General features: G+C 35.6%; 2 protein-coding genes across 3 annotated transcripts in view; both read right to left on the reverse strand.

Moving 5' to 3' along the window:
- LOC126964785 (tubulin polyglutamylase TTLL5) overlaps nucleotides 1-19066 on the reverse strand; it is a 58845-nt gene extending 39779 nt beyond the window's left edge. Inside the window, exons 1-2 of one of the 2 annotated variants that reach the window (XM_050808037.1) lie at nucleotides 18917-19066; nucleotides 18567-18667 (exon numbers count right to left, since the gene is read on the reverse strand). In XM_050808037.1, the coding sequence (XP_050663994.1) occupies nucleotides 18567-18661 (95 nt within the window). In that variant the 5' untranslated portion in view covers nucleotides 18662-18667; nucleotides 18917-19066. Of the gene's footprint in view, nucleotides 1-14628; nucleotides 14778-18566; nucleotides 18668-18916 lie in introns of those variants that run through there. The other variant, XM_050808038.1, reaches the window with a different exon arrangement.
- Nucleotides 19067-21524: 2458 nt separating this feature from the next.
- On the reverse strand, nucleotides 21525-25404 carry LOC126964797 (26S proteasome regulatory subunit 6A-B). The gene is made up of 5 exons (XM_050808067.1): nucleotides 24739-25404; nucleotides 24339-24534; nucleotides 23320-23516; nucleotides 21859-21989; nucleotides 21525-21777 (listed from the first exon to the last, which is right to left on the reverse strand). Exons 1-5 carry the CDS (start codon nucleotides 25291-25293, stop codon nucleotides 21570-21572), a joined length of 1287 nt encoding a protein of 428 aa, XP_050664024.1. The 5' UTR covers nucleotides 25294-25404; the 3' UTR covers nucleotides 21525-21569.
- Between the last annotated feature and the right edge of the window lie 851 nt (nucleotides 25405-26255).

Genomic DNA, 26255 nt, shown 5'->3' on the forward strand with positions numbered 1-26255 from the left:
GTAGAATATCGCCGAACATTATTGTAAATGGTGAAGGGAAAAGAGGAGGAAACCATCTCGCAAATAGTGACCGATGATTAAATATGGATTCGACAGTAAAATCTTGAAAACAAACTAGAGTCAATGCAATGGAAATATAAGAGAGGAAAGCCACCAAGAAAATTAAAGGTGCAGCCGTGATCAGGCAAAGTAATGGCAACCATTTTTTGGTATGTAAAGTGGATTCCGATGATAGACTATCTGCCCAAAAACACGACTGTGAATGCTTCATATTTCGCAGGTTTATCAAATCCGTGAAAAAATTAAGGGAAAAGACAAACTTAGCAAAGGTGTTTTGATTTTGCGTGACAATGCGCCGCCGGTCCGTATGCCTTTACAGTTTACCGCGTAGTCATCGCAGACGAAAAACAGCTTCACAGCGATCAGCTACCTTACAGTCCAGACCTGGCCCACTGTGACTATTATATTTAAAAAAAAATAAAGTTTTTGGGATACAAGACAACAGGACACAAGACAACACACATACAGTATTCTGATTTTTCATTTCGTGTCAAAATAACATTACATAGTATAAAAGTAATGCTTAAAACGATAAAGTCATTCGCAGACGAAGGGATCACTATTTTACGATATAAAACCTTAGATTAAGGATTGGTCTCCGCTGCGCTCCAGCTAGATACCATACTACCTAAGAACAATAGCTTTTTATTAAGGCAACTATGAGATGCTTGTGTGCGAGAAACTCAATGGAATCTTTCATATTTTGTAACATACGCTTCGTTTATCGCTATTATTTATAAGTATTATTTTTACAAAGTTTTACTAACCCGGCATTTTAATTTCAATTATTAGTAAAGTTTAACAGAACATGTGGCACGTCAACGTCACACATTGGCCGAGACTAGCTCGAGTACGCCCAACTGGGCGTAGTATTAGTTGCCGCGCTTTGCGACTACGCCTGCTGTATCAATTTTTTTTATGGAATAGGAGGACAAACAATCGTGCGTTTCACCTGGTGTTAAGTGATCACCCCTGCCCACATTCTCTTGCAACACCAGAGGACTCACAAGAGCGTTGCCGGCATTTAAGGAAGGTGTACGCGCTTTTTTTGAAGGTACCCATGTAGTATCGTCCCGGAAACACCGCACAAGGAAGCTCATTCCTCAGCTTTGTAGGACGTGGAAGAAAGCTCCTTGAAAACCGAACTGTGGAGGACCGCCACACATCCAGATGGTGGGGATGATATCCTAACTTGTGGCGTGTCGTGTGAAGGTGGAATTCGGCGGCAGTAATCAGGTTAAACAACTCTTCGGAACACTCCCCGTGATAAAAGCGGTAGAAGACACACAATGAAGAGACGTCTCTACGCAATGGTAAGTGATTCAGCCGTTCACAGAGCAATGGGACCCCGACAATTCGAGCTGGTCTGCGTTGCACGCGGTCAAATGGATCGAGCTGATACTGGGGTGCGCCAGACCAGAGATGACAACAATACTCCATGCGTGGCCAGACCTGCGCTTTGTAGAGCGCTAGAAAGTGGAGCGGCTTGAAGTATTGCCGTGCTGTCTTAATGAAGCCCAGCTTCTTCGAAGCCAATTTGGCTTTGCCCTCCAGACGGCCACGGAATTGGCAATCGCTCGAGATTTCGAGACCCAGTATTCCGAAACTAGGCGAGGCTTTAAGGGAAGTGTTGTCGAAGAGCGGTGATACGACAAAAGGTTTTTTTTGTGATAAACGCGCAAACTTGAGTCTTCTGGGGGTTTAATTGGACAAGAAGAACAAGTGAGAATGTAATATGTTGAAATGTGTCAATTATAATTAGCCATCTTGTTTTTATTGTTTGTTGTCATAGCAACTATTGCAGCTTAAGAGATACAGCCGTTTTCAATAACGTATCTCTAGTTACAGATAGATTGCTATCATCGTTTAATAACAAGATCTATCTATCCATAGTTATGTCCAATAGTTATATTATTAGTTATAGTACAATACTATGTGTCGATTGTATTGTGTGTCTACCTCTAGTAAGTTAAACTAAGGATAGATAGGTTATTGAAAACGGCTGTAAAACACATCGGAGTTTTATTTTATACTAGCTGACCCGGCAAACGTTGTTTTGCCATATAAAGTATAATTCACGCGATAGTTTTATAAGTAATAAAACATTGCCTATATTATATAGCCTGTACATCATTTTGTTCTATTGTCAATGGTTTTTGCAGCGCACGCAAAAATAGGTTTTCGATTTTACACCTTGTGTTACAAAATAGCAAATTTATAACGAATCCCTAATTTTGAAAAAAAAAAATCTTCCTCGATAAATGGACTACCCAACACTCAAAGAATCATTCAAATCGGACCAGTAGTACCAGAGATTAGCGCGTTCAAACAAACAAACAAACACTGCAGCTTTATAATATTAGTATAGATTCGCACTGTGCCTGTTAATAGCTAGAGCATTATTCATGAGCACATAACGTCTAAGGTGAAATGTGTCAGCGGCGACCATGTGTGTTGCATATGGTCGACTGAATAGTGCTTAAATATGGTCACGGTCAATAATTGTTGTTTAAATAATTTATACGTCTTGCAAACAGCTAGATACTATATCTTGCTGTTAGACAACCGATAAAAACAGGCGAGGTTTAATACTTTAGTGTGCGTGACACTACGTCTACGTCTTGCACTCGCGATATGTATGACACTTTGTGTTAGTGTGCTTGCATTGCTCAAAATATAGGTTAACTCTAAACTGAATTTTTTGAATTCCACAAAAAAAAAAGCAAAAAGCGTGTTCTCTGTTCAACGTATAATAAAGCACTGGATTGGCCGTTTACACTTTTCCAGTGGCACTGGAATGAAAAATAGACCGTTAATCAGGTCAACTGGACTGGACTGGAACATTTCAGTGCAGGTTCACATTATTCCAGTAGCATTCAAGCGCCTTGACTGGAATGCTGGACGGGAATAATGTAAACCGGGCATAAGAGATAGACATATGCCATTACGAACTTTTCTATAGACCTATATGTATAAGATACACTATTCCATACATTATTTTGTTATATCTCAAAGGTTTTTGTCAGCCTTTTCGTTGAACACTCCCATGACACCAGGCTTAATATTTCGACACCTCCAACAAATATCGTTAAGGTATAAATTGAGTTTATGGCGAACAGACAGACGCGGCGAAGGTCTTTGTTTTATAATATGTAATGATAAAACCTCCTAGAACTCGATATTATTTTAATTCACTCAATAAATATAAGGAGAGGAGTTCATTGCCAAATATAATAAGATTCATTAAAGAATCAATCTTAGCAGTGATCTATAGTTAACAGTGGCTATCACAATAGATCACATTAGTGAACTAATGCCGCTTTACAAACTAATCTATTGGCAATTATGCCAAAGGGTTATGTATAGTTTTTTATTTTTTTATGAAAATAAGGGACGAGACGAACAGGACGTTCAGCTGATGGTAATTGATAGGCTGATGGTAGATGATAAAAATTCTGAGCGACACTACAATTGCGCTCGTCACCATGAGACACATGATGTTAAATCTCATTTGGCTAGTAATTTCACTAGCTACGGCGCCATTCAGACCGAAACATAATAATGCTTACACATTACTGTTTCACAGCAGAAATAGGCGCCGTTGTGGTGCCCATAATCTAGCCGGAATTCTGTGCAAAAGAGCCTCCCACTGGTAAAATGTTTTACCGACAGCCAAAACCTAATAGGCCTAAGGCCGCGAGTGTTGGAGGGCCTTGAATATTATGACAATCACGATAATTCGTAACTTGTCAACAATGGGGTCCGAGTATGCATCTTACTTATATCTTATAGCCCTTCCCTTCCATCTCCCTGATCATCTAAACCGTGGTGTCCGTATGTACACGTTACTTCTCTTTCAATGCAAACATTCAATCTACCTTATTATTACAATCTACATTATTTTACCAAGCGGACAAAAATATCTATTCCTAACGAGTGTTAAATTTTTAGGCACGATGTTAAGACGAAGCCCTCAATACAACCGAGTAATGGAAATTCACTCTCCTCCGAGCGATACAAAGTTCTTTATACACCTACCTAACAATATTACGTAAAAATATTTTAAAACATGTAGTTTTTTTATAGACTGTAACTGACCATTTCGGTCAAAATATTCCGAAGCCAAAATAAAACAATTGAAAACCGAGATAAATATTGATTTTCATAAAACTTTTCTACCAGCTTATATCAAATAAATGACACAAGTTTGCTCCAACTAATGACAATTACTTTTGCGTTACTTCATACAAGATACTGGTGGATATATTTATTATGGTTGTATTGGCACAAAACTTCACTTCAAGACCATACCAAAGCGGCTATTTCTGCCTTCAAGCGTAACGTAGTGTGCAAGCACTATATTATTTTGTGTTTCGGTCTGAGACTGTCTCGAAGTGGCAATTAATATTGCGAGTTGTTTCTGCCGCGTTAGTTCCGCGTCGGAACTCGTATTCAAAAATCACTAGAATTTTCGAAGAATTCATCTTTCTTGTCTAAGCTGAATAAAAAAAAACAACTGAAAGTCGACAATCAAATGTTGCACATATTTTTTAAAAGAAGATGAAGCCATGAAGGTTATATGTCAATTCGGAGCACCTATTACAATAAAACGGCGATTTCATACTTTAACACTAAAAATACAAATCCTTCCTCTTAATAAAAATTAATGTATATTATATCATATTTATATTATTAATGTAAATTTTATGCTTATTATTTAAATAATAAAGCAAATTACATGAAATTTGGTTAAATAAAAGATTAATTTTAGTGTGTTGGCATTTAAAGCATGAGTACCTCGCGTTATGGTTTAATATTCACGACATACAGTCGTAAAACCAAATTAGTTTAGGGTAACGATGACGGTACTGACGACGCATTGCTAACTGCGCCAACGTGGGTTCCGCACATGCCGACATTACTATTTGCCTTCCCTAAATAGAAACGGTGAGTGTTCGAACATGGACAAAAATAACTGAACACAGCACATTGTCTTGAAATAATGATACTGGAGTACATTTAACTTAATTTACCAGTGGGATTTGCACACGATGCCGGCTAGATTATAGGTTCCACAACGGCGCCTATTTCTCCCGTGAAGCAGTACTGTGTTTCGGTCTGAAGGGCGCCGTAGCTAGTGAAATTACTGGGCAAATGAGACTTAACATCTTATGTCTCAAGGTGACGAGCGCAATTGTAGTGCCGCTCAGAATTATTGGGTTTTTCAAGAATCCTGAGCGGCACTGCATTGTTATGGGTAGAGCGTATCAATTACCATCTGAGCTGAACGTCCTGCTCGTCTCGTCACTTAAATTCATAAAAAAAAATACTCCAAAACCGTATTGTTTGAAGGTAATGGATGTCCTTTAAAGTGTCTTAGTAGCGCTCTTAGGGTCACCAATTCATTTGCCAAATAGTATGGTCCAAATGTTTTGAGTTTTCTTTAGTGTTAATTACACCAATATTTGTCTTTAAATAATTCGACACGTGTTCCGCCTCTACACGCGGCATCCTCAGGACATGTTGACTCGCCAAAATCTGGTACGAGACTGAAAGTTCAGAAAGACAAATATTGGCGGAATCAACACTAAAGAAAATTCAAAACATTTGGATAAATATGGATTTCCGCAAAGTACTTCAATAAATTTTGTTTCAAATATTATGGTAGTCGTATTGGAGTAATAACCATCTAATATATAAAATTCTCGTGTCATGGTGTTAAACTTTGAACTCCTCCGAAAGGGCTTGACCGATTCTCATGAAATTTTGAGTGCATATTGGGTAGGTCTGAGAATCGGACAACATCAATTTTTCATCCCCCTAAATGTTGAGGGTGGTCCACACGAAATTCTTTTTTTTTAATTTTTTTGACATTTTTTTTAAATTTGTTTGTTTATGAGTCAGCATTTTTCACCCATCTACGATCAACAGTTACTTTTGTATAGCGATTTTAATATCGGCAATACAACGTTTGCTGGGTCAGCTAGTAATAATATATTTTTTTATTGGAAAAAGTGACGCGGCTGGAAAGAAGTTCACCTGATGGGGATGCTGAAAACCAGTGGTGTGTTAGTGTTTCAAGCACTGAACACAACTTAGTACTGAGTCAGCTCCTTTTAGCAATGAATTACGCGCCGCACAGTTTCTTTACCTGTTTCATATGAGTATTGATTTTCTTCTCCAATGTGATTTAGTATTGTAAGATGTAATTTATATATAAAATAAGTGTGTAAGATTTTTCTATTTCTGATTGGAAGTTTATCAACTACACTACAATGAAGGGCGCGCCGCTCACAATTCCTGATTAGCACAAATGATTTAAGTTTTCTTTAGTGTTAATTCCGCTAATATTTGTATTAAACAATTCGACACGTGTTTCGCCTCTACACGAGGCATCCTCAGGACGTGTTGTCTCGTCAAAATCTTGCACGAGACTCACTAAACACTAAAGAAACTTAAATCATTTGTATAATTATGGATTTCCGCAAAGTAACGCCTACTTCAATAAATTCCTGATTAAACCCAAACTTCTGAGCTAGTCACTTTGAGAGATAAGATGTTGGATTGATGGACGCTGCAACAGCTCGTACATATATTTCACGCGTATACAACCGATGTGTATAAAACATAGCAGTACTGGCCATTGGTTGTGACAGGCTCTTATTTTTGGTGAAAAAATTCAGCGACGCTTTGGCAAATTAATTAGTCATTAACTTTTTAACTTCCCCTTAAGAAAATTAAATTTTACAAAAATTCGGGTTTATTGGTTTTACCCCGTTTTTGTAAAATCAAGTTTTCATCAGATCTCGACGTTTTAAGGGCCTAGGAAGCTTCCCTGACTATTCCCGCCATGGTGTCCGTACGTCTGTATGTGTGTGTGTGTGTGTGTGTGTGTGTCTGTGTGTGTGTGTATGGATGTATGTAAACCTCTTATAACTTTTGAACGGCTCAACCGATTTAATAGCTGTTGGCGCCATTCAAAAGGGCTTGACCAACCTTAGAATTCGATTACGATTCGGACCGCTTCTTAACATCGATAAACCACGTCGATCGCTACCAAGCCAGTCGAAATCGGTTGTTTCGTTCGTGCGTTATCGTTGACGAAAGAAAACCGAGACAGTGTTTTTTCGGTATTACTTCGAAATTCCGAGTTCGATGAATTAAAACTCAAAGATTCTTTATGAGGCTCAAAAAATTAATCAAAGAACCCACATCTTTATTTACATTTTTACGCAACGCCAAATAACATATAAGATTGTCCTCTGCTTTATTAAAACAAAATGAATTATGGTTTGATTTGATTGAAATGTCATGTGCACTTGCGTATATCCGCGTTTTCTTTTTAAATTTTACCACAACGGGTGTGACTTAAGGGTTGAACGTTTATAAAGCAGTTTATAAATGTCCGTTATAAAGTAAAAGTCACACGTGGTCATATTTAAAAACTCGTACGTTTAACGAGTGATGGAAACAATTAATAGTTGTGTTTGTCGTGTGTAGCCGCTGTTATGGGCTGCGAATTTGATCAATTTGCAACGGTGTGTGTGTCGCGTGCGGGCCGCGTTAATGCACGCCAGTCACGAACCTAGCACCGCACTATCTACCGAATATTGGGTGCTTTAAACTTAGCTCCTTCACATTTCCGGCACCAACTTCAAAAAAGCTCATAAGGATCGTCCGCCCGCAGCTTTGCCCTCGTAGATTTTTTGTGTTCCGTTCCAGAAGAGTATGCAGCGGGAACTATTAATGAGACTCCACAGTCCGTCTGTCCATCCGTTTGTTAGTGGACTGTATATACACCGTTACACGTATTAAGTTTATTTTACTAAATTACTTAAAAGTACATACGTTTCTTTTTTTGTTTTGCTTTTTATGAAAATTAGAGACGATACGTGCAGGACGTTCAGCTGATGGTAATTGATGATACAGTGCCGATCAGGATTCTTGAAAGACTAGAAAAATTCTGAGCAGCACTATAATTGCGCTCGTCACCTTGAGACGTAAGATGTTAAGTCTCATTTGCCCAGTAATTTCACTAGCTACGGCGCCCTTCAGACCGTAACACAGTAATGCTTACACATTACTGCTTCACGGCAGAAAAAGGGGCCGTTGTGGTACCCATAATCTAGCCGGCATCCTGTGCAAAGGAGCCTCCCACTGGTAAAACGTGTTATATTATCATTTGCGCTCATATGTACGAGCACGCGCAATTCACCGGTTTATTTCAACTTTTTTTTACTCTTCTGTATAGAACCCCAATTCAAATTCAAATATTTTTATTCAAAGTAGGATTCAAAATCACTTATTGAACGTCAAAAACTACCACCCATTCAAACTAGACTGCCTCAGACCTGAGAAGAACGGGAATTCTTTTTCTGAACTAGAAGTGGCTTAAGAAGAACGGGAAACTAGAAGTGGCTTAAGTTACTTACAATGGCTATCTGACAGTTAAGCCGTTTCGGAGATTATCCGAAACCGACACAAACTATTTTTTTTTTATATTGACACCACAAACATACCTTTTATATTTGTATTAAATTTAATTAAAATAGAACGAGAGTGGTCTGTTAATTAAAGTAACGGTTAATATTCTAACTCCGTTCTCCCAATGTTACCCACAACTTTCACAAAATCAAGCAGTTTTTACCTCGCCACGGTACATTTACTCCGTAATGTTGTTGCGTCATCATCTCGATGGATGGGTCTACCATCGCTGCTGTGGCGTGGCTCCTTCACAGACTTTTTCGTTTATGAAAAAAAAGGAACGAGTCGAGCAGGACGTTCGGCTGATGGTAATTGATACGCCATGCCCATTACAATGCAGTGCCCGCTCAGGATTTTTGAAAAACCCAAAAATTCTGAGCGGCACTGCAATTGCGCTCGTCACCTTCACACAGAAGATGTTAAGTCTCAATATGTCGGAAGACAAGCAATGAAGAAACTAGAGATTAAAGGCAATTGCCATATTAATGTACGGTATTGTTTGCAAAGAAAGGCTCAATTCATTCATTTAGTTAATCTGCGCAAAGTTGCACCGAAGACAGCATATTTTTCTCTGATTTAAAATACTCTTAGGTAGCAACTGCTTAGCCTAACAATATCAAATCAAATCAAATCAAAATCAGTTTATTCACGTAGGTCACGGAAATGACACTTATGAATGTCAAAAAAAAATCTTATTGAATCTACCGCCACTTCGTAAAGGGTTGAGCTAATGAGAAAAGTAGCAAGAAACTCATTGGCACTCTTTTATATCAAGATTTACATTTACATCGATTTACAAATCATTTCAATTACAATATATAATGATGATAAAATGATGTAACAGACACACTCAAACGTCAAATAGTCAATGTCTTACACGAGTAAGTCAAAAAAGTAAATGTAAATTAATATAAAAGTTATTGAGTACATACAGTAGCTGCATTATCCACATACACCATAAATAAATAAAGGTATTCTGTGACCATTTAATATACGAACTCCCCCTTATATACTTACATGCAATATACATTACCTAATTATACAGGGTTAGATAATCGTAATTCGACGTATTCCCGTTAGGATGTGATAGGGGTGATTATTTACATTATGCAAAAGCGAAATATTTTACTTTAGTTATTTCCATAGTATTATATTATGTCCTATGGTATATTGCTATGGGGCAACGCTATTTATAACCTAAGTCCTAAATAATAATAGAGAGCAAAATTAAAACAAATTAACATCTTGACTGTTGCTTTTCAATATATTCTTGATAATGTAATATATCTACATAGGCACATAAATGAATTTGCTAGAAACTGTCAAAACCATAATGTTAACACCAGGAACAGACATAAACTTATAATGCCTACTACTCGGCTAAGTCGAGGTAGTAAGTCTTTTCTGGGGCGATGTATAATATAATAAATATAATAAAAATATTTGAATCAGATTTTAAGATTTTTTCAATAAAAAAAAAATCAAAATTGCAACATTATAAATTTATTTAAAAAATTATCAATATAAATCAATTTTTTTCTAGTGATTTATAAAAGCAATCTGATTTTCAAGCTCTAGAGGTTAACCAATAAACGATAATTTATATTTATACAGTTAATCATTTATTACTTTTTATGAAATAATTTATATTATATAAACACGATTCATATATTGGATGCAGCACCTTACAAACTAATTTGTTATGCATTTACAGTGAGTGTAAATAACTCTATTTGATTGATGGCCGTTGAGTTTCTTGTATGTTCTTCTCACGAGCTGAACTTTTTCCGAAATTTATAGGAAATATTTGTAGTGACGATAGAAAAACGCTTAGCTGAAAGCCTAATTGAATAAAGTTAATTTGACTTTGAATTAAACACGTGTTATATATCAATATTAAAACAACAATAATTATTGGTTCAAATTAAAAAATGCAAGACATTATTTTTTCTATGTCTTTTCTAAAATGCCTGAAACACAAAAAAAAAAACGTTATAAAACTTGCAGATTTTTAAAAACACTACCGTTTTCTTTGCTCTCCTACAATGCATTACAACTAGGAACTTATTTCAAAGAAACTGAAATAAAATCATAACACAGGAATCAGGCGGTAATTCGTATTCGAACTAAACGTCGTTCTTTCAAATTTCATTCATTTAAAAAGCGTACAACAGGGGTGCTCAAGCTTGAACTGCTGGCGGTCTACCTCAAAATTTGTAGACTACGATCGATCGGCTCTGAGAGGCTTCAAGTATGTGTGATGATGGATTGTCGTCTAGGTAGAGTGTCACGATGACATAGATATTAGTTTTGCGCAAAATATGCATTTTTTTAGTCAAGGTAAGTGTAGGTCTGCTCTTAAATGTCAATGAAAAAACTCTAATTATTATTCTAAATTGCGAGTTTATTGGTTCTTACAAAACAAACGCGTTCTAAAGTTCTAAGCTGACTTTGGATGTTGAAGCGTGACACTGCATGTCCTGAGCTTACTTTTCATAAGATGCTACGTAATTACCGATTTTAGTTTATTATACCGGATTTTTTTCTCGAGATCGACTCAAAAAGTACTCTCGATCGACCTGTCGATCCCGATCGACCGTTTGAGCACTCCTGGCGTACAAGAAAGAAATACATCTCTAACAGCGATACAGCAAGATTTTTTTCGTGAAAATAATGGACACGACGAGCAGGACGTTCAGCTGATGGTAATTGATACGCCCTGCCCGCAGCGCCCCCCTTACAACGCAGTGCCGCTCAGGATTCTTGAAAAACCCGAAAAATTCTGAATGGAACTACAACTGCGATCGTCACCTTGAGACATAAGACGTTAAATCTCATTTGCCCAGTAATTTCACACAAACACAGTAATGTTTACATTACTGCTTCGCGGCAGATACCCATAATCTAGCCGGCATCCTGAGCAAAGGAGCCTCCCACTGATACAAAAGGTAAGCGAATCTATTGTTACTGTGACCGATTTTGGTTGACAATTCGTAACCAGTCAACCACGTTTGGCATTAGCTCATTATTTTGAATAATACCAAGCTAACGCACACACTGACGAATCAAAATTGATCACGTACGGGCTGTCAGGTCGTCTGTACGGTAGTGCTTCTTCTTGTATATTCTATAGTTACTTGCGCCCGTTCTTCCCAATTCTCATACATTTGAATGGACTTTAATGATCAACAAGTGACGTAACATTCCATCTATACATAAATAAAATTTGAGAGTCTGTTTGTAATATTGAAATAAGCGTTTGTTACTACATGTATATGAATATATATACGGTACGGTACATACACCAAAAATAACACTTTTACGATTTTTTGGCTGTCTATCTGTCTGTTTGTTCCGGCTAATCTATGAAATGGCTGGACCGATTTTGACGGGACTTTTATTGGCAGGTAGCAAATGTAATAAGGACACACACATAACATAGGCCACGATTATTTTAGAAAAAACGTCTAAATATGTGAATTTATACTAAATTTTTCAATGCAGCAATGAACGTAAGCGCTTAATTGAAAAGTTCCGTTACTTTACCATGGATTCCGTAATCAGAACCTAACCAAACTCTCACCAAACTATCTTTGAAGTATAATTTGCTATACGTATGTATAGCAAATTTAAAACTTTTATGATTTTTCTCATGGATGCTATTGTCAGATCTGGACCAATTACAATGGGACCACACGGGAAGCACCAGCTTTCAAATAAAAAAAAATAATTATCAAAATCGGTTCACCCAGCCGAAAGTTTTGAGGTAACAAACATAAAAAAAAACACAGGCGAATTGAGAAGCTCCTCCTTTTTTGAAGTCGTTTGATAAAGTAATGTTGCAATGTCCAAGAAACGGTCTAACTCTAAAAATAATTTATATGGCATAACAACGTTTGCCGGGTCAACTAATTTTCAATAAAAATATTTGAATTTATCCAGAATCTACATAATCAAACCACCACAACGTACCCTTCACGAATTGTATTTCGGTAATTTGTACTTCAGTTACCCTAGTTACCGCTTCACCGATATTGATTGTATATTCCCGTTTCCCCTGTACAACTATATAATTCACATCAATATTGATATAATGCCGTCGTCATATAAATCTAAAATTGTTCATTGACCTTGCTTTAAGTATCTACAAAAACTGAAAATATTTTGATCCCTTGTATTTAATTTTACACACACATAAACACACACACACACACATAAATTTACACACACACACACATGTTGTTACGTTAATTTTATTTTACTTTTTTTTAAATTTAGTTTTGATAAATTTGTAGTTTTTTAAATTAAATTATTATTTTAAAGTTGTATATAGTGTCTTCAAAATTTGTCATAGTAATTCATTTCCGTCTGTCAAGTTACACTTCTGAAATTTATTTATTATCGCCTCTATAATTACAAATAGGTAATTCAAATTAAAATATTTTTATTCAAAATAGCATGTGACGTCACTTATTGAAAGTCAAAAACTACCACCCATTCCGAAAAGAATGCACCAGGGCTGAGAAGAATGGGCGCAACAAACTGAGCAGGCTTTTTTTTCATTAAAAAAATATGTTACCAAAGTAATATTGTACAAGATATTATTTAATAGCCCGAGGGCGGTCTATAGTAACCTTTACCACACAAACGTCTCTTAACAATTCTTTTGAATAAAATTGTTATGCTTTTGTTTTGAACATTTTCTGGGATCTTGTTGTAAAAGCATATACATCGCCCCCAAAAGAATTACTAACTCGATGAAAACTAATATTAGAAGGCGAGTTCAAAATGGGTGCCATGAAAAAAAAAAGTATCTTGCACAAATGCACGGAACGTAATTATTTTCATTATTATATTTAATATGTATTAATAATTTAGCAATTATTAAATAAATACTATTATTTGAAATAAAATAATTTAATCCTCTAAGAACCTCGATTTTTCTTATAAGTATACGTTTCCCAGCTACCTTAGGCATCATTTTTCAGAGATTTATTTGCATACTCTAACAATGATGTTTCATATGCGAAGGGCCGAGATTCAACTTTTATAATCAACTCTTCAGGATCTATAACAACCCACGAAGTCAAAATCACTTATCAAAAATTTGAATTAAATTGAAAAAAAAAATTAAAGAAGAAAACTAATGAAACGATAAGAGAAAAAAAACGTATTTCCGAATGATCCATATACTTAGGTACTATCTTAATATATATAAATCTCGTGTCACAATGTTTGTCCTCAATGGACTCTTAAACTAATGAACGGATTAAAATGGGGATTACTTCATGGAGTGCAGTTTAGTCCAACTTGAGAGATAGGATAGTTTTTATTTCGATTTGGGACCCATAATTATTTTTATTTCAAATATTTGTTTTGCATGGACATATTTTCTATGAGAGATTTTATTGACGCACGGTTTGACAGTTCTGCTGTGAAACAATTACATTATAGTTAACAATAGGGAGCAATGACGTTCTATACATAATATAGAACGTCATTGACAGAGCATATTTTACAGAATAATTCTTAGTGTTATGAAATATTACTGACAAAATTCGTAAAAAACAGTATTTTATTTATCATGCACAGAACAACGTCTGTCGGGTCAGCTAGTATTATTTATAAATTTGGATAATTAATTAAAAGCCGTATTTATAAAAAATAAGAACTTTATATATAAGTAATATTAAAATTTAAGAATTCATTGTTCAAATAAAAAAAACATGCGTTAGTTGAAACGATAATAGATGAAATATAAAATGGACATCAATTCCTGAACATTAACAAAAATCTTATTTTGCAAATAAAAAAATTGAATAATTTTATCAAATTAATGTATTATCATGGGTCCACGAAAAATCTACGAAGTTTGAATGACATCTGGCCGTTTAAAGTGGGTCAAAATCGCGCCCAAATGAGTCGGTTCCAAATAAACATATATACATACAGGTTAAACTAATAAAAAACGTGTAAAAAGAACTTCAAATCGGTTCATGACTGAGCTCTAAGTAAACAAACATAAAAACACAATGACAACCACTCGCTGTTTTGAATGCGGTCGAATTTTAACGAAGTACTCACAGAAAGATTTTCCCCATCACCATGCTATTACTTTACAAACAAAAGTTCTTCACACAACAGAAAATCGCGCACGACCGTGTCCCTTCACGACAGCAGAGGTACTGTTCATAGTTCAGGAGTTGACTGTTCAGTATGCATACTGGATATTGCACTGCTCACTCGATACGCATCGTGGAACAAGTGATTGTGTTATTCAGCCACCATTTCGCCAGTTGCAACTGTATACTCTTAGATCATTTATATGACTAGATAGACTATGACCGCTGTGAAAACGTCAAAAAAAATATGTTTAGAACTAACCTTCGCACGACACGCCACAAATTAGGATATCATCCCCGCCATCTGGATGTGTGGCGGTCCTCCACAGTGCGGTTTTGAGCTTCCTTGTGCGGTGTTTGCGGGACGATACGACATGGGCACCAACAAAAAAAACGCGTACACCTTCCTTAAAGGCCGGCAACGCTCTTGTGATTCTTCTGGTGTTGCAAGAGAATGTGGGCGGCGGTGATTACTTAACACCAGATGACCCGTACCTGGAAACCTCTATTTTAAAGATTGCACGCACACAAACACAAAGTGCCATAGAGATCGCGAGTGTAAGACATAGCTCACGCACACTAAAGTATTACTCCTGGCTTGTTTTTATCGGTTTTCTAACAGCAAGAGACTCTATCTAGACGTATTAATAATCTAAGTGTATAGATACGTTAATTTCCATAAAAATGAAAAAGTAGGTACTATAAATATCTAAGCTTATTCCCAAGGGGATCTTAATTCAAATTATTTAATTCAAAATTGGATGTATAATCAATTATTGAAAGTCAAAAACAGAACTACGCATTCGGAAATGAATGCCTCAGACCTGAGTACGGGCGCAAGATACATAGAGGGCTTCTTCTTTTATTCAAAATAAAATTTCGATACAATAAATTTGTTAATTTAAATAGCCTGACGGTTGATTATCCCTTCCCAATTTACGGTATCATTAAGAAAGTCATTTATGATATAGTTAGTATATCTACGTAAGTATCCATACCTACTCTGTGATTATAGTCTTTACTAAATAAACGTCTTAAAAATAAATTTGAAATTCGTAATAAATATTTTGCTATTAACATTTTCTGGGATCTTGTTGTCCAAGACTAAAGACTTACTAACTCAACTTAACCGAGTAGTCTGCATCTGGTGTTAATATTATGGTTATAACAGTTTCTAGCAACTTCACTTATGTGCCTATGTACATACATGACATCTATACTATGTTTGTTTGAACGCGCTAATCTCTGGTACTACTGATCCGATTTGAATGATTCTTTCAGTGTTGGGTAGTCCATTTATCGAGGAAGGCTATAGGCTATGTTTTTTTTTCAAAATTAGGGATCCGTAATATAATAGCTATTTTGTAACACAAGGTGTAAAATCGAAAATCTATTTTTGCGTGCGCTGCAAAAACTATTGACAATAGAACAAAATGATGTACAATATATATATAGGCAATATTTTATTACTTATAAAACTATCGCGTGAATTATACTTTATATGGCAAAACAACGTTTGCCCGGTCAGCTAGTCAAGAATATATTGAGAGGCAACAGTCATGTTTATTTCTTTAAATTTTGCTCTCGATGATTCTTAGGTTATAAAAAGCGCGAATAACTCTCTTTTGCACCTCATAATATTGGTAGTCTGCTCATGAAAAATACCTTCAATTACAAAATTTGATATTTAAATTTATAATAAGAATATTTATTAGCCACCGAAAGATCTCAGGCTGATTAAATTATTGTATCCCATAACCAGATCGTCTAGTCATGGATTAACTGATTGGCCGGTTTCAGAGGTGAGAACATACACTATAGATAGCCAAGCCTAAACATTTTAGTGACTGACTGAACTGACGTGGCTTGATATATTATGTACACCAAGTATACTGAAACATGCTGTGGCACTTATGGCAGTTCTGAAATTGAATGGATACGAAAAAGGGAGCTTTTGTATTACACTTCGATAGACGAACGCAGGGCAGAGCCACGTTGTCTACTTGGTGACATAACCGTGTTTGAAACGGCACGCCCGAGGAAATTCCCTTTGACCACTTTCCCAATTGGAACCAATGTGACATAGCCACCGAACAAAAAAGTGACTTGTGTTTTGAGCAATTTGATGACAGCACCTTTTCCAAATGGACTGCTTCAGCTCATACACGAAATAATTCTGGAGAATCCACAATAAGTACATGTTTCTGTATGCCTGAGTAAACTTTTAGGGGTAAAACTGTACTGATCCTACTCAAACAGAACAAGGGATTGATCCTACTATCTTCCTTTCATGTTTCCTGTGGATTTTTACAACATCATGATGTTTCGTTGAAACCGTAATGCCGGGCAACATTTTTATCACTTTCACCTTGGAACAGAGAAGTCTACTACTGTCTAGACCACCTTATTGTTAGCTTATTCCGCAATCTAAGTCACCAATGCCACTTAACTGTCACCGCTGCTTAACCATCTCTTAAAATCCTCTTACTCATCATTCATAATCCCTAAATATAGAAGCTTTAATGCACCTCATTCATCTCATCAGGGGAAATGTTGAAGGACTTACTATGGGACTTCTGAGGAAGTATACAAATGATATACTAGCTTTTTTGTTTATCCGACCATTAAGCTTGCTATTGAAGGTGCATGTTCTGTTAATCAGACTCGGAGTCAAATCCAATGCTTTGAATAAAAATATCACCACCATATGATAAGCCATGAACATAGGAAAAATCTCTGGATCAGAATGAGATCTGTTATGTCACACTTCTGATCATTGCACCACAATTTTTTATATAAGTAAGCCATTGTATAGTCTGAGTAGGCCAGATAGCTGAGGCAGATAATATTATCTTACAATAACTACCTACTCACACACTTATGTCAGTTGCCCATGATTATGACCTTTCAAACACAGTAGGTATAAAGCCCCCTTGTAGGAGTTTGCGACTTTCGGGGGGGCAGTAGAAGACCCAGAGAAAATTAGGGGGCATTGAGATGGCGCAGATGGGGCGAGGGTAGATTAGAAATATAGTCTAAAAAGGCAAAAAAATACACGAAAATACTCTAGAAAAAAACATATTCTCAAAGTAGGCGGTGAGCAAAATAAGGTTGAGAAACTATGACCTAAATCATTGAATTGTGGTAGGTAGATATTAAAGTTAATATGTTATGTTATGTTTGTCATTTTAGGTGAGATACATGCAAATTAAAAATATGCTAGATTTGTTGCTAGAATTTATAAATTGACCTTTAAGTGAATATTAAATAGAAATGACAAATATGTAAATGCAGATTATGAATGCTTGACTGTGGAAGCCACTATAAATAAGTGTATGTAAAGTGAGTGTTAGATATAAGCTTGAGTTATAATATTGCACTTGAAATGTAACAATCATATTGAATTATGGAATGGAGTTGAATTCCAAAGAAATATAATTAGTAATACCAAATAACAAGAAGTTTCTTGCAACAACATTATCCTATTATTCTTTTATATATGTATTAGTTTAATACATTCGTAAACATTCCTAATTCAAATCACTACAACTATCAATAATTGTCAAAAAAATACGACAGGTCATGGTAATTGCCTGCTAGTATTTTCAGAGAGCATGGAAGATGCTACCATCTGATGAATATCTACACATTCATCAGCAAACAGTTCAAATTTAAACCTGCTGAACAAGAGTCTAAATTTGATAATTTATTTATATTAAATTTAATCATGAATTAACCTGATGGCAAGTTACTACCATCACCTTGCTACTTGCAACCCTGAAGGAAACCTTTAAGAATGTTGTACACACATTGATAGTCAGTGAGGGAGATTCTTTGGAATTCAAGTAGCTAGAGAGAATAATGAGAACAAAATAATTAACATTCTCATACAAAATTAACCTGGTGTGTGGACGGTTGCTGTTACATTTTGTGTGCACTTTGGGTAAATCATCAGGTACCTTTGATGATTGCGGCATTTGCTCCTCGAGATCCATGGTGGACTTTGGGGAACAAATATTAAATAATTATTTCGATGTGTACACTTACTTATACGTAAATAAATATAGATATTCGTAATGCATAAATAAAATTACAAATATAGCTATTCGTTGTCAATAGGCGATTCTGTTTGATGCGATTCTATCAAGAAGTACATAAATACTAAAGCACTATACTAAATTAATCGATATCAATGCAGAAAATCATATGTTTTCGCACAGTCAACTTTACTTAAAAAAACAATCACTTACGTTTACCGGATAAAATTTTTCGCCGGAGTTGGTCGAGATCACAATTAATTTTACATTGTACTGGTTATTTAGTATTTTGATAATTTCCTATTAATTTTGTAAAAATGCATTCAAAATTTTAACTGGAATTTTGACAGATCCATTGCCGCTTTTTTTTTATATATCTACACTTTAAATTTAGATTCTAAGAGATTAGCATATCCCAAACTTAGTCTCAAATCAAATAATTCAAAATACATAATATTTTCAAGACTCCTGATCATAAAATATAAAAATATTTAGATTTTATTGTTATTAAATGTCCGTTCATATTTAATATCCCTTGAACTAGTTTGGTTTCGGTTATTTATATTACTGAAACACCACCATGAGCTGCTGTTAAAACGAAAACCTGCTCCTTCTTAAAATAATCACTAATTTAATAAATTTTTGTAAGTTTTCATAATAACCATCTTTCTTAAGTTATAGCCATCCTTTATTTTTAGTGAATCAGCTATATTTGTTTATTTTTAGTAAATCAGCTATATTTGAAAGAACTGTCAGCTCAATCACTAAAAAGCGACATCCCTGGATGAAACACAACCAAAAAGAAATCTTGATGATATCGATCTAGGTATATCTAATTCGAAATAAAATACTGTATGGGAATTTCTAGCCTTTCCCATTTGCATTTGTATCTTAAGAAAATACCTAAGTATATTATCTTCACTTGGCACCATTTCGAGTAATATGTTTGTACTTACTGAAAAACGGATCAGACGCCGCTATGATTTCCTGTTTTATTAAAATAATTTCCGTTAGGAAGGGCAACACTCAAAACGTAAATCACTCGATGCTAAGATAATAAAGTCACAATCATTTACTTAAAATATTCCTACTGGCGTATAGACAAAAAAACCGTGCGAAAGAGAAAAACATCTTTTACGGAGAAACAGCAAGATAGAAAAGTTATGCGAATCTATTAATTTTTTATTATATTAACATGACCGATTTTGATTTACAAATTGTAAGCAGTTAGCTACTCTTGGCATTAGCTACTTATTATTTTGAATAAGAAACCACTAGCTAACTCACACATTGATAAATCAAAATTGATCTTCATTATCGAACTGTCAGGTCGTCTACACGATAATAAGGATTTTCTAAGTCTATGTTCTTAAGTACTCGTTTTTTTTCATTATTCATATCCCGATTGGATCACAATATACCATAACAAATAGACTTATTTGCGAATCAGATGCCTCACAAGTCACAACTTATACCTACTGCTGGCGCAGAAGTCGGTGTAGACACGGAGGAATCTTGTGTTAGGTTAGAAGTAGTAAGTAGGAATTATTTCGCATTGAATATGGTCTATAGCAGATACCACGGTGCCACCACATGTTTTAATTTAAACTTTTACATACTGTATGTTTTATACAATTAATTTTATGATAGGTTATTATTAACTATTTTCCGTGGACGTTAAGACGGATCGCATTTCTGATATCGTTCTCAGAATGTTTACCGCTTTGGCTTGGGCTGGTGCGTTTATTTCGCAACTCATACTTACGCGGAGTAGTTCCGGACTCATGAAAGCCATCTCTTGTCCATCCGATCCTTAAAAAGATTGAACCTTATTGCTACTATTTCCCTACTCATTGAAAAATAAAACTCATAGAAATTATAATGAAACACCAAGTTTTGGTATACCTAGAGGGCCATCAGTTGATCAACCACCCGACAATACGGCCTTTGCCATACTCTGAGGTGCAATTTAACCCTCATAAAAATGAAGTTTACGCGTAACCGATAAATAAAAGAACCTCATTGGTCCTACGATATCTGCGACCTTCGAGAACATTCCCTTGATGCATCGCCTAGTATCGAAATTCTGAATATTGAGCGATTGCCAAATTCACTGTTAAATGGAAGGAATAACCGAACTGGATTCGTAGAATGTGCGGGGCCATCAACAGAGCAAGTCATTAGTACAAGCCGGCCCAGATTCTAGCGAACTAAAAAGAACAGGTCCGGCAACACATGTAGTACTTATTATTCTCACCTTGTTTTGTTTACCCCATGTATCAGCACTAACCATTTGATCGCGTGCTTCTCGTGACTTGCGCCAATAGTCGATGCTGCGTTTACGCATTAAAAGACCTCATTTACAGAGGATGTGTAAGGGTAATTCATTTGTCACAATATGGAAGAGACATCGAAAAATACATGCATAAGACAAGTAGCTAATTCCTCTTCACACTTTGCTTAGCTTGGAAACCCTTTCAGGCATTGGATTGCTTGAATGCATGGAGAACTTTTAGTTTATCAACTACTATCATCAATTACTTGCGATTTGAACCACCACCTCCTTCAGAAGCAAATTAGATGTTCACCATCTAAGTCTCTCTAAAATCCAGTCACATAGCAACACCCATATTTTTTTTTCGAGGTTCTTGGTTAATAATTTGAACTGTCTCATTTCTTGTGAAATTATCCTAGCTACCAAGGGTAAACATATTTGTTTTTTTTTGTTAATGGTGTCCCTAAAAGGTACAAATTATATAGATTATAGGAACACTGAGAACCTACAAAACAAAATTTGTATTTTTATAAAATGAAAGACTAATTAAATCATTTATAACTATATTAGAGGAGAATACAAGTTTTACATCTAAGCATAGTAACTAAGGTTAGCTTTCTTTTTAGCCTGCACTTCAAGTATAGCATCCATGAAGTCTTCATGTGTAACAGCTGTAGCTGACCTTCTCAAAGCAATCATACCAGCCTCAACACACACTGCCTTACATTGTGCTCCATTGAAATCATCAGTAGAACGGGAGAGCTCTTCAAAGTTTACATCCGGAGACACATTCATCTTACTAAAATTAACAGCATGATATTAATAAATTGTTAAATAAATTTAAATTAATAATTTTCTCAGAAAATGAATAATTTTTTACCGTGAATGAATTTGCATAATCCTTGCTCTGGCCTCTTCATTGGGATGAGGGAATTCAATCTTTCTGTCTAGACGACCAGATCTGAGAAGGGCTGGATCTAGGATGTCTACTCTGTTTGTTGCAGCAATCACCTACAGAAAGTATTTAATTATGAGTAACAGGATTGGTTTAAATATTTTAATTGTACATTGTACGTAGTCCACTACCAGCATATTTATAATAACTTGCATAATTTATTTTTTGCGCACTTATTTTTGTAAACACTTTATGTCACAAATGCTTTTATAAATTTACTTAACTACTTAATTTCATTTATATATGGACAAAAGGACACTCATGGACAAAAGCGCAACACAAAGAAAATCAAAAAGGTTATTGTGTAGACTTGCCAAAACATAGATAAATCATAGAAAGGAGGTTTTAGATTTTAGAATGTTTATTTTATCGAATATAATAATGAATAATATTTGCTATTTATAAATTATCGCGTATGAAGTGTTTTTATGTACTTAAAGTTAAAAAAAATATTTTAAGATACCTTGTTTATCGTATTAAGTGCAAATCATTATGGCAAATTAACTGAAATACTAGATCTGAATACAACTAAAGTAGCTATAATTCACTTCTTTTAATTGAAACTGGGCACACTTACAGAACATTTGGAACAAACATTGCGAGAATCCAACTTTGTGATACACTGAGTTCTCAAGAGGTATCGGTAGACCAGACAGTTTATAAGACTACAAGGACAGGTAAACAGAAAACTGTGACCAGAGCCGTTTTATCATTAACAGCTTGCTTAGATGGTTCCTACCTCAGAAGAAGTCAAGGTCCTATATAAGAAATTTGTGGTGTTATTGTAAGCACTAAAACTGTGAGAAGAATACTGAAATGAGCCAGAATAAATTCAAACTTGCCTACCATGGGCCCCCTTCTTACCACATGCCTATAAATAGTGTAAGTTGATTTTGCTCGCAAGCATTTTCAAAGTTTTTAGTCAAGTTCTATTCACAGATGAATCCAGATTGTGCCTAAAGCCAGATGATAGAAGTGTTAAAGTAAGACACTCAAGAGAGAGGTACTGACAGTGCAACATTGTTGCATAAGAGGCATATCATGGCAGGACAGTTATGGTATGGGGAGGTATATTTACGGGGGGATGTTCAGAACTATGTGTCTTTGAAAATTGCACATTATTGGTGGCACAATATGTAACATTTTAGAAGAAATTGTAGTACCATTAACCCTTTTCATAGGATATGGTTTTATTTTTATGCATTATAATGCATGCCAGCAAGCCATAGTCATTGAACACTGTTAAGATGTGATGTGATATCAATGAGATGGCCAGCACGCTATCTGACTTACACCCCATAGAGCATGTCTAGTAAATGCTTGGAAGACAAGAAAAGAAGGAACCCAAAACCAACTTAATTATTTTACCATAGCTTAAAAATATACCTTTATATCAGAAGTAGAACTGAAACCATCCAGTTGGTTAAGCAACTCCAACATAGTACGCTGGACTTCACGGTCACCAGCTTTCTCCGAGTCAAATCTCTTTGTACCAATAGCATCTAGCTCATCAATAAATATAATGGCTGGTGCCTTCTCTTTAGCAAGTGCAAATGCATCACGGACAAGCTTAGCTCCATCACCTTAAAGAAAAATTAATTTTTTTAATTTCTGAAATACTGTTTCTATTTCTGTAATAAATATGATGATGAATAAGATGGGTGGTTTGTTAACCTAAAAAAATATTTTTTTTAATTATTGCACTTACACATAAAGCTATGTAGCATAAAATATTATGTAGTCAACTACATAATATTAATATGCTATATATGCAGGCATAGGTTTTTTGCAGCTTATTTCATCCCCATGGAGGAAGTCAGCCAAAAATAAACATAAAACAGGCTTCTAGGGTTATAAATTTTATTATTGTTGTTCTAATATTATGGATTGCTTTGAACTAATAAAATATATTTATTACTAGCTGATAGCCGCGACTTTGTCCGCGTACACATGACTAAGCACATATTACTTATAAAAATGTTTATTTCTTATGACAAAACTTAAGATTTATTGTTGATAAAAATTTTATTTTCAAACTTTATTTGAGCTAAAATTAAGTTTATGTTTTACCTACTAAGAAAGTTGGAAAGAAATGAAAATTCTAATTAGTTATTCATTTTAAACTATTCATTCAATTTGATTTCTGAACGGCGGGGGATGACACATCAAAGGATAAACAAAATTGTTGTTTTTATTTAATTCCGAACATTTTCACATTTATTCACCTTTTAAACCTTCTCTGGACTTCCACAAATAATTCAAGACTAAAATCAGCTAAATTGGTTCAGCCGTTCTCGAGTTTTAGCGAGACTAACGAACAGCAATTCATTTTTATATATATAGATTACAGTCATTCCTATTATTATTGTAATAATGTGCCTCATGGACTGATTAGTAAATCTTACCAATAAACATTTGAACCAGTTGTGGACCAGCAAGCTTCAAAAAAGTGGACTTTGTTTGAGCAGCACAGGCCCTGGCCAGCAATGTTTTACCCGTGCCTGGAGGTCCATACAGCAATACACCTTTTGGTGGATGAATTCCAAGATTCACAAATTTCTCTTTGTGTGTCATTGGAAGTACTACAGCTTCTATCAGTTCCTGAAATCAGTGGAAATAGAAGACATGATACAAAATTGGTATAAATTTCCAACATTATGACATTTTTCATCAAAAGTACATTATTTAAATTATATTGTTACCAAATCAAAATTTGTCTACAATTATGCAAGCTAACATTAGTTATTTTTGATAAAAGTAGTTAATTGAGGCATCAACAATTAAAAGCCATATACAATAACAAACCTGAATTTGTTTATCAAGTCCACCAATATCTGAATATTGCTCAGTAGGCCTCTCATCTACCTCCATAGCTTTAACTCGCGCATCATACTCTGCTGGTAAGGTTTCCAAAATCAAATAAGAATCCTTATTAACACCAACTAGGTCACCTGGCTTCAGCTTATCGGCATCTACCAAGCCTATTACTGGTAAAAAGTAAGTTTGCCTTGTGGAAGTTTTGATGACAGCGCATTTACCCTTTCTCTGAGAATCTAAGTCTACTACAGCCCCATCTTCTTCTTCCTCTTGTGGGTCGACATCTAACAGTTCAATAACGTTTGACACTAAATAGGGAAGGGTCTTATTAACTTTAATTTTCTCCGTGTTCTCCTTGATTTTGTCATTTTGTGCTTGTAATTCATGGGAAATTCTCATAACTTCGCTTTTCATGATTTTGATTTCATTGTCCAACAAGCGAGTTCGGCTTATAATTTCATCAGTTGGCATACGCAAAACTTCTTCACTTAGAGCTTCTTCTCCATCTTCCCAGATGGATTTATCTTCCAAAGTTGTTGCCATTGTGTTAGAAAAACAAGAGATGCAATATTTGCCTTATTTTCGTAGTGTTTTCAGAAACTTAATCACAATCACAGATATTCAGTAGGTATTCACAAATTACAAAATGAATGAAAATGACAAGTCATTCTGTAGTTGACAACTGCTTATATTTTTTAAGAGCAATGGTAACGAGACCATCCGCTCAAACCTAAAATACAACTTAGGAAGAACATAATATAATTATCATTTTATAATAATATACTTATTTTTCTGTACCTGCTATTATGGAAGGTATCCATATCGTAACGTTCTGAAAACACCGCACAAGGATACTCATACCATAGCTTGGTTGTACGTGAAAGAAAGTTCCTTGAAAACCGCACTGTGGAGGAACGCCACACATCCAGGTGGTAGGGATTAGATAGTAATTAATGGCGTGTTTTGCGAAGGTGGTATGCGGTAGCAGGAATCAGGTCAAACAGAAGTGGGAGAGTCACGCAGCCGTCTTTTGACGTCAGCACAATCGGGCCAGACTCGTCCGGGTTAATTACCACACTCGCACAGAATACCGGCGTGAAGTAGCGGCCTAGTGCCGCTATGTTTCGCATAGGTTAGTGTCAAGGACCGGAGGCCATTCCCCACCCCCCATCCCCAACAAAGCGGTCCCTAAAGAGATAGTACCCCAGGAGGGTACCGGTTCTACCAGAGTCGGAGAATCCCTCCCCGAGCACTCTAGCTCGGGCTGCCCTTCGTATTCTAGGGAGGGCACAGTACCGCGCGTGACCAAGGGCAAACAAGGCAGTAACACCACGGCACCCCGCTCCACACTCAACGTGGACTTTTGCAATATCAATATTTAACGTACCCCGGGTACTAAATTGAGCACAATTTTTTGCCTCATGCATGTGTGTACGTTAGGGAGGATATCTGCTGTCGCCGTCTCGGCGTTTTTTTTTGTGTAGGGTAATTTTGAGGGTAGGGAC

Source organism: Leptidea sinapis, chromosome 6 (assembly GCF_905404315.1).
Source record: "Leptidea sinapis chromosome 6, ilLepSina1.1, whole genome shotgun sequence".
Lineage (NCBI taxonomy): Eukaryota > Metazoa > Arthropoda > Insecta > Lepidoptera > Pieridae > Leptidea > Leptidea sinapis.

Excerpts from the sequence above, each read along its gene's own strand:
- LOC126964797 (XM_050808067.1), bottom strand. The coding sequence starts at position 25,293 with ATGGCAACAACTTTGGAAGATAAATCCATCTGGGAAGATGGAGAAGAA. Across the intron at positions 24,535-24,738 it reads GACTTGATAAACAAATTCAG|GAACTGATAGAAGCTGTAGT; the intron begins GTTTGTTATTGT and ends CACTGATTTCAG. Across the intron at positions 21,778-21,858 it reads ATTATGCAAATTCATTCACG|TAAGATGAATGTGTCTCCGG; the intron begins GTAAAAAATTAT and ends TGTTAATTTTAG.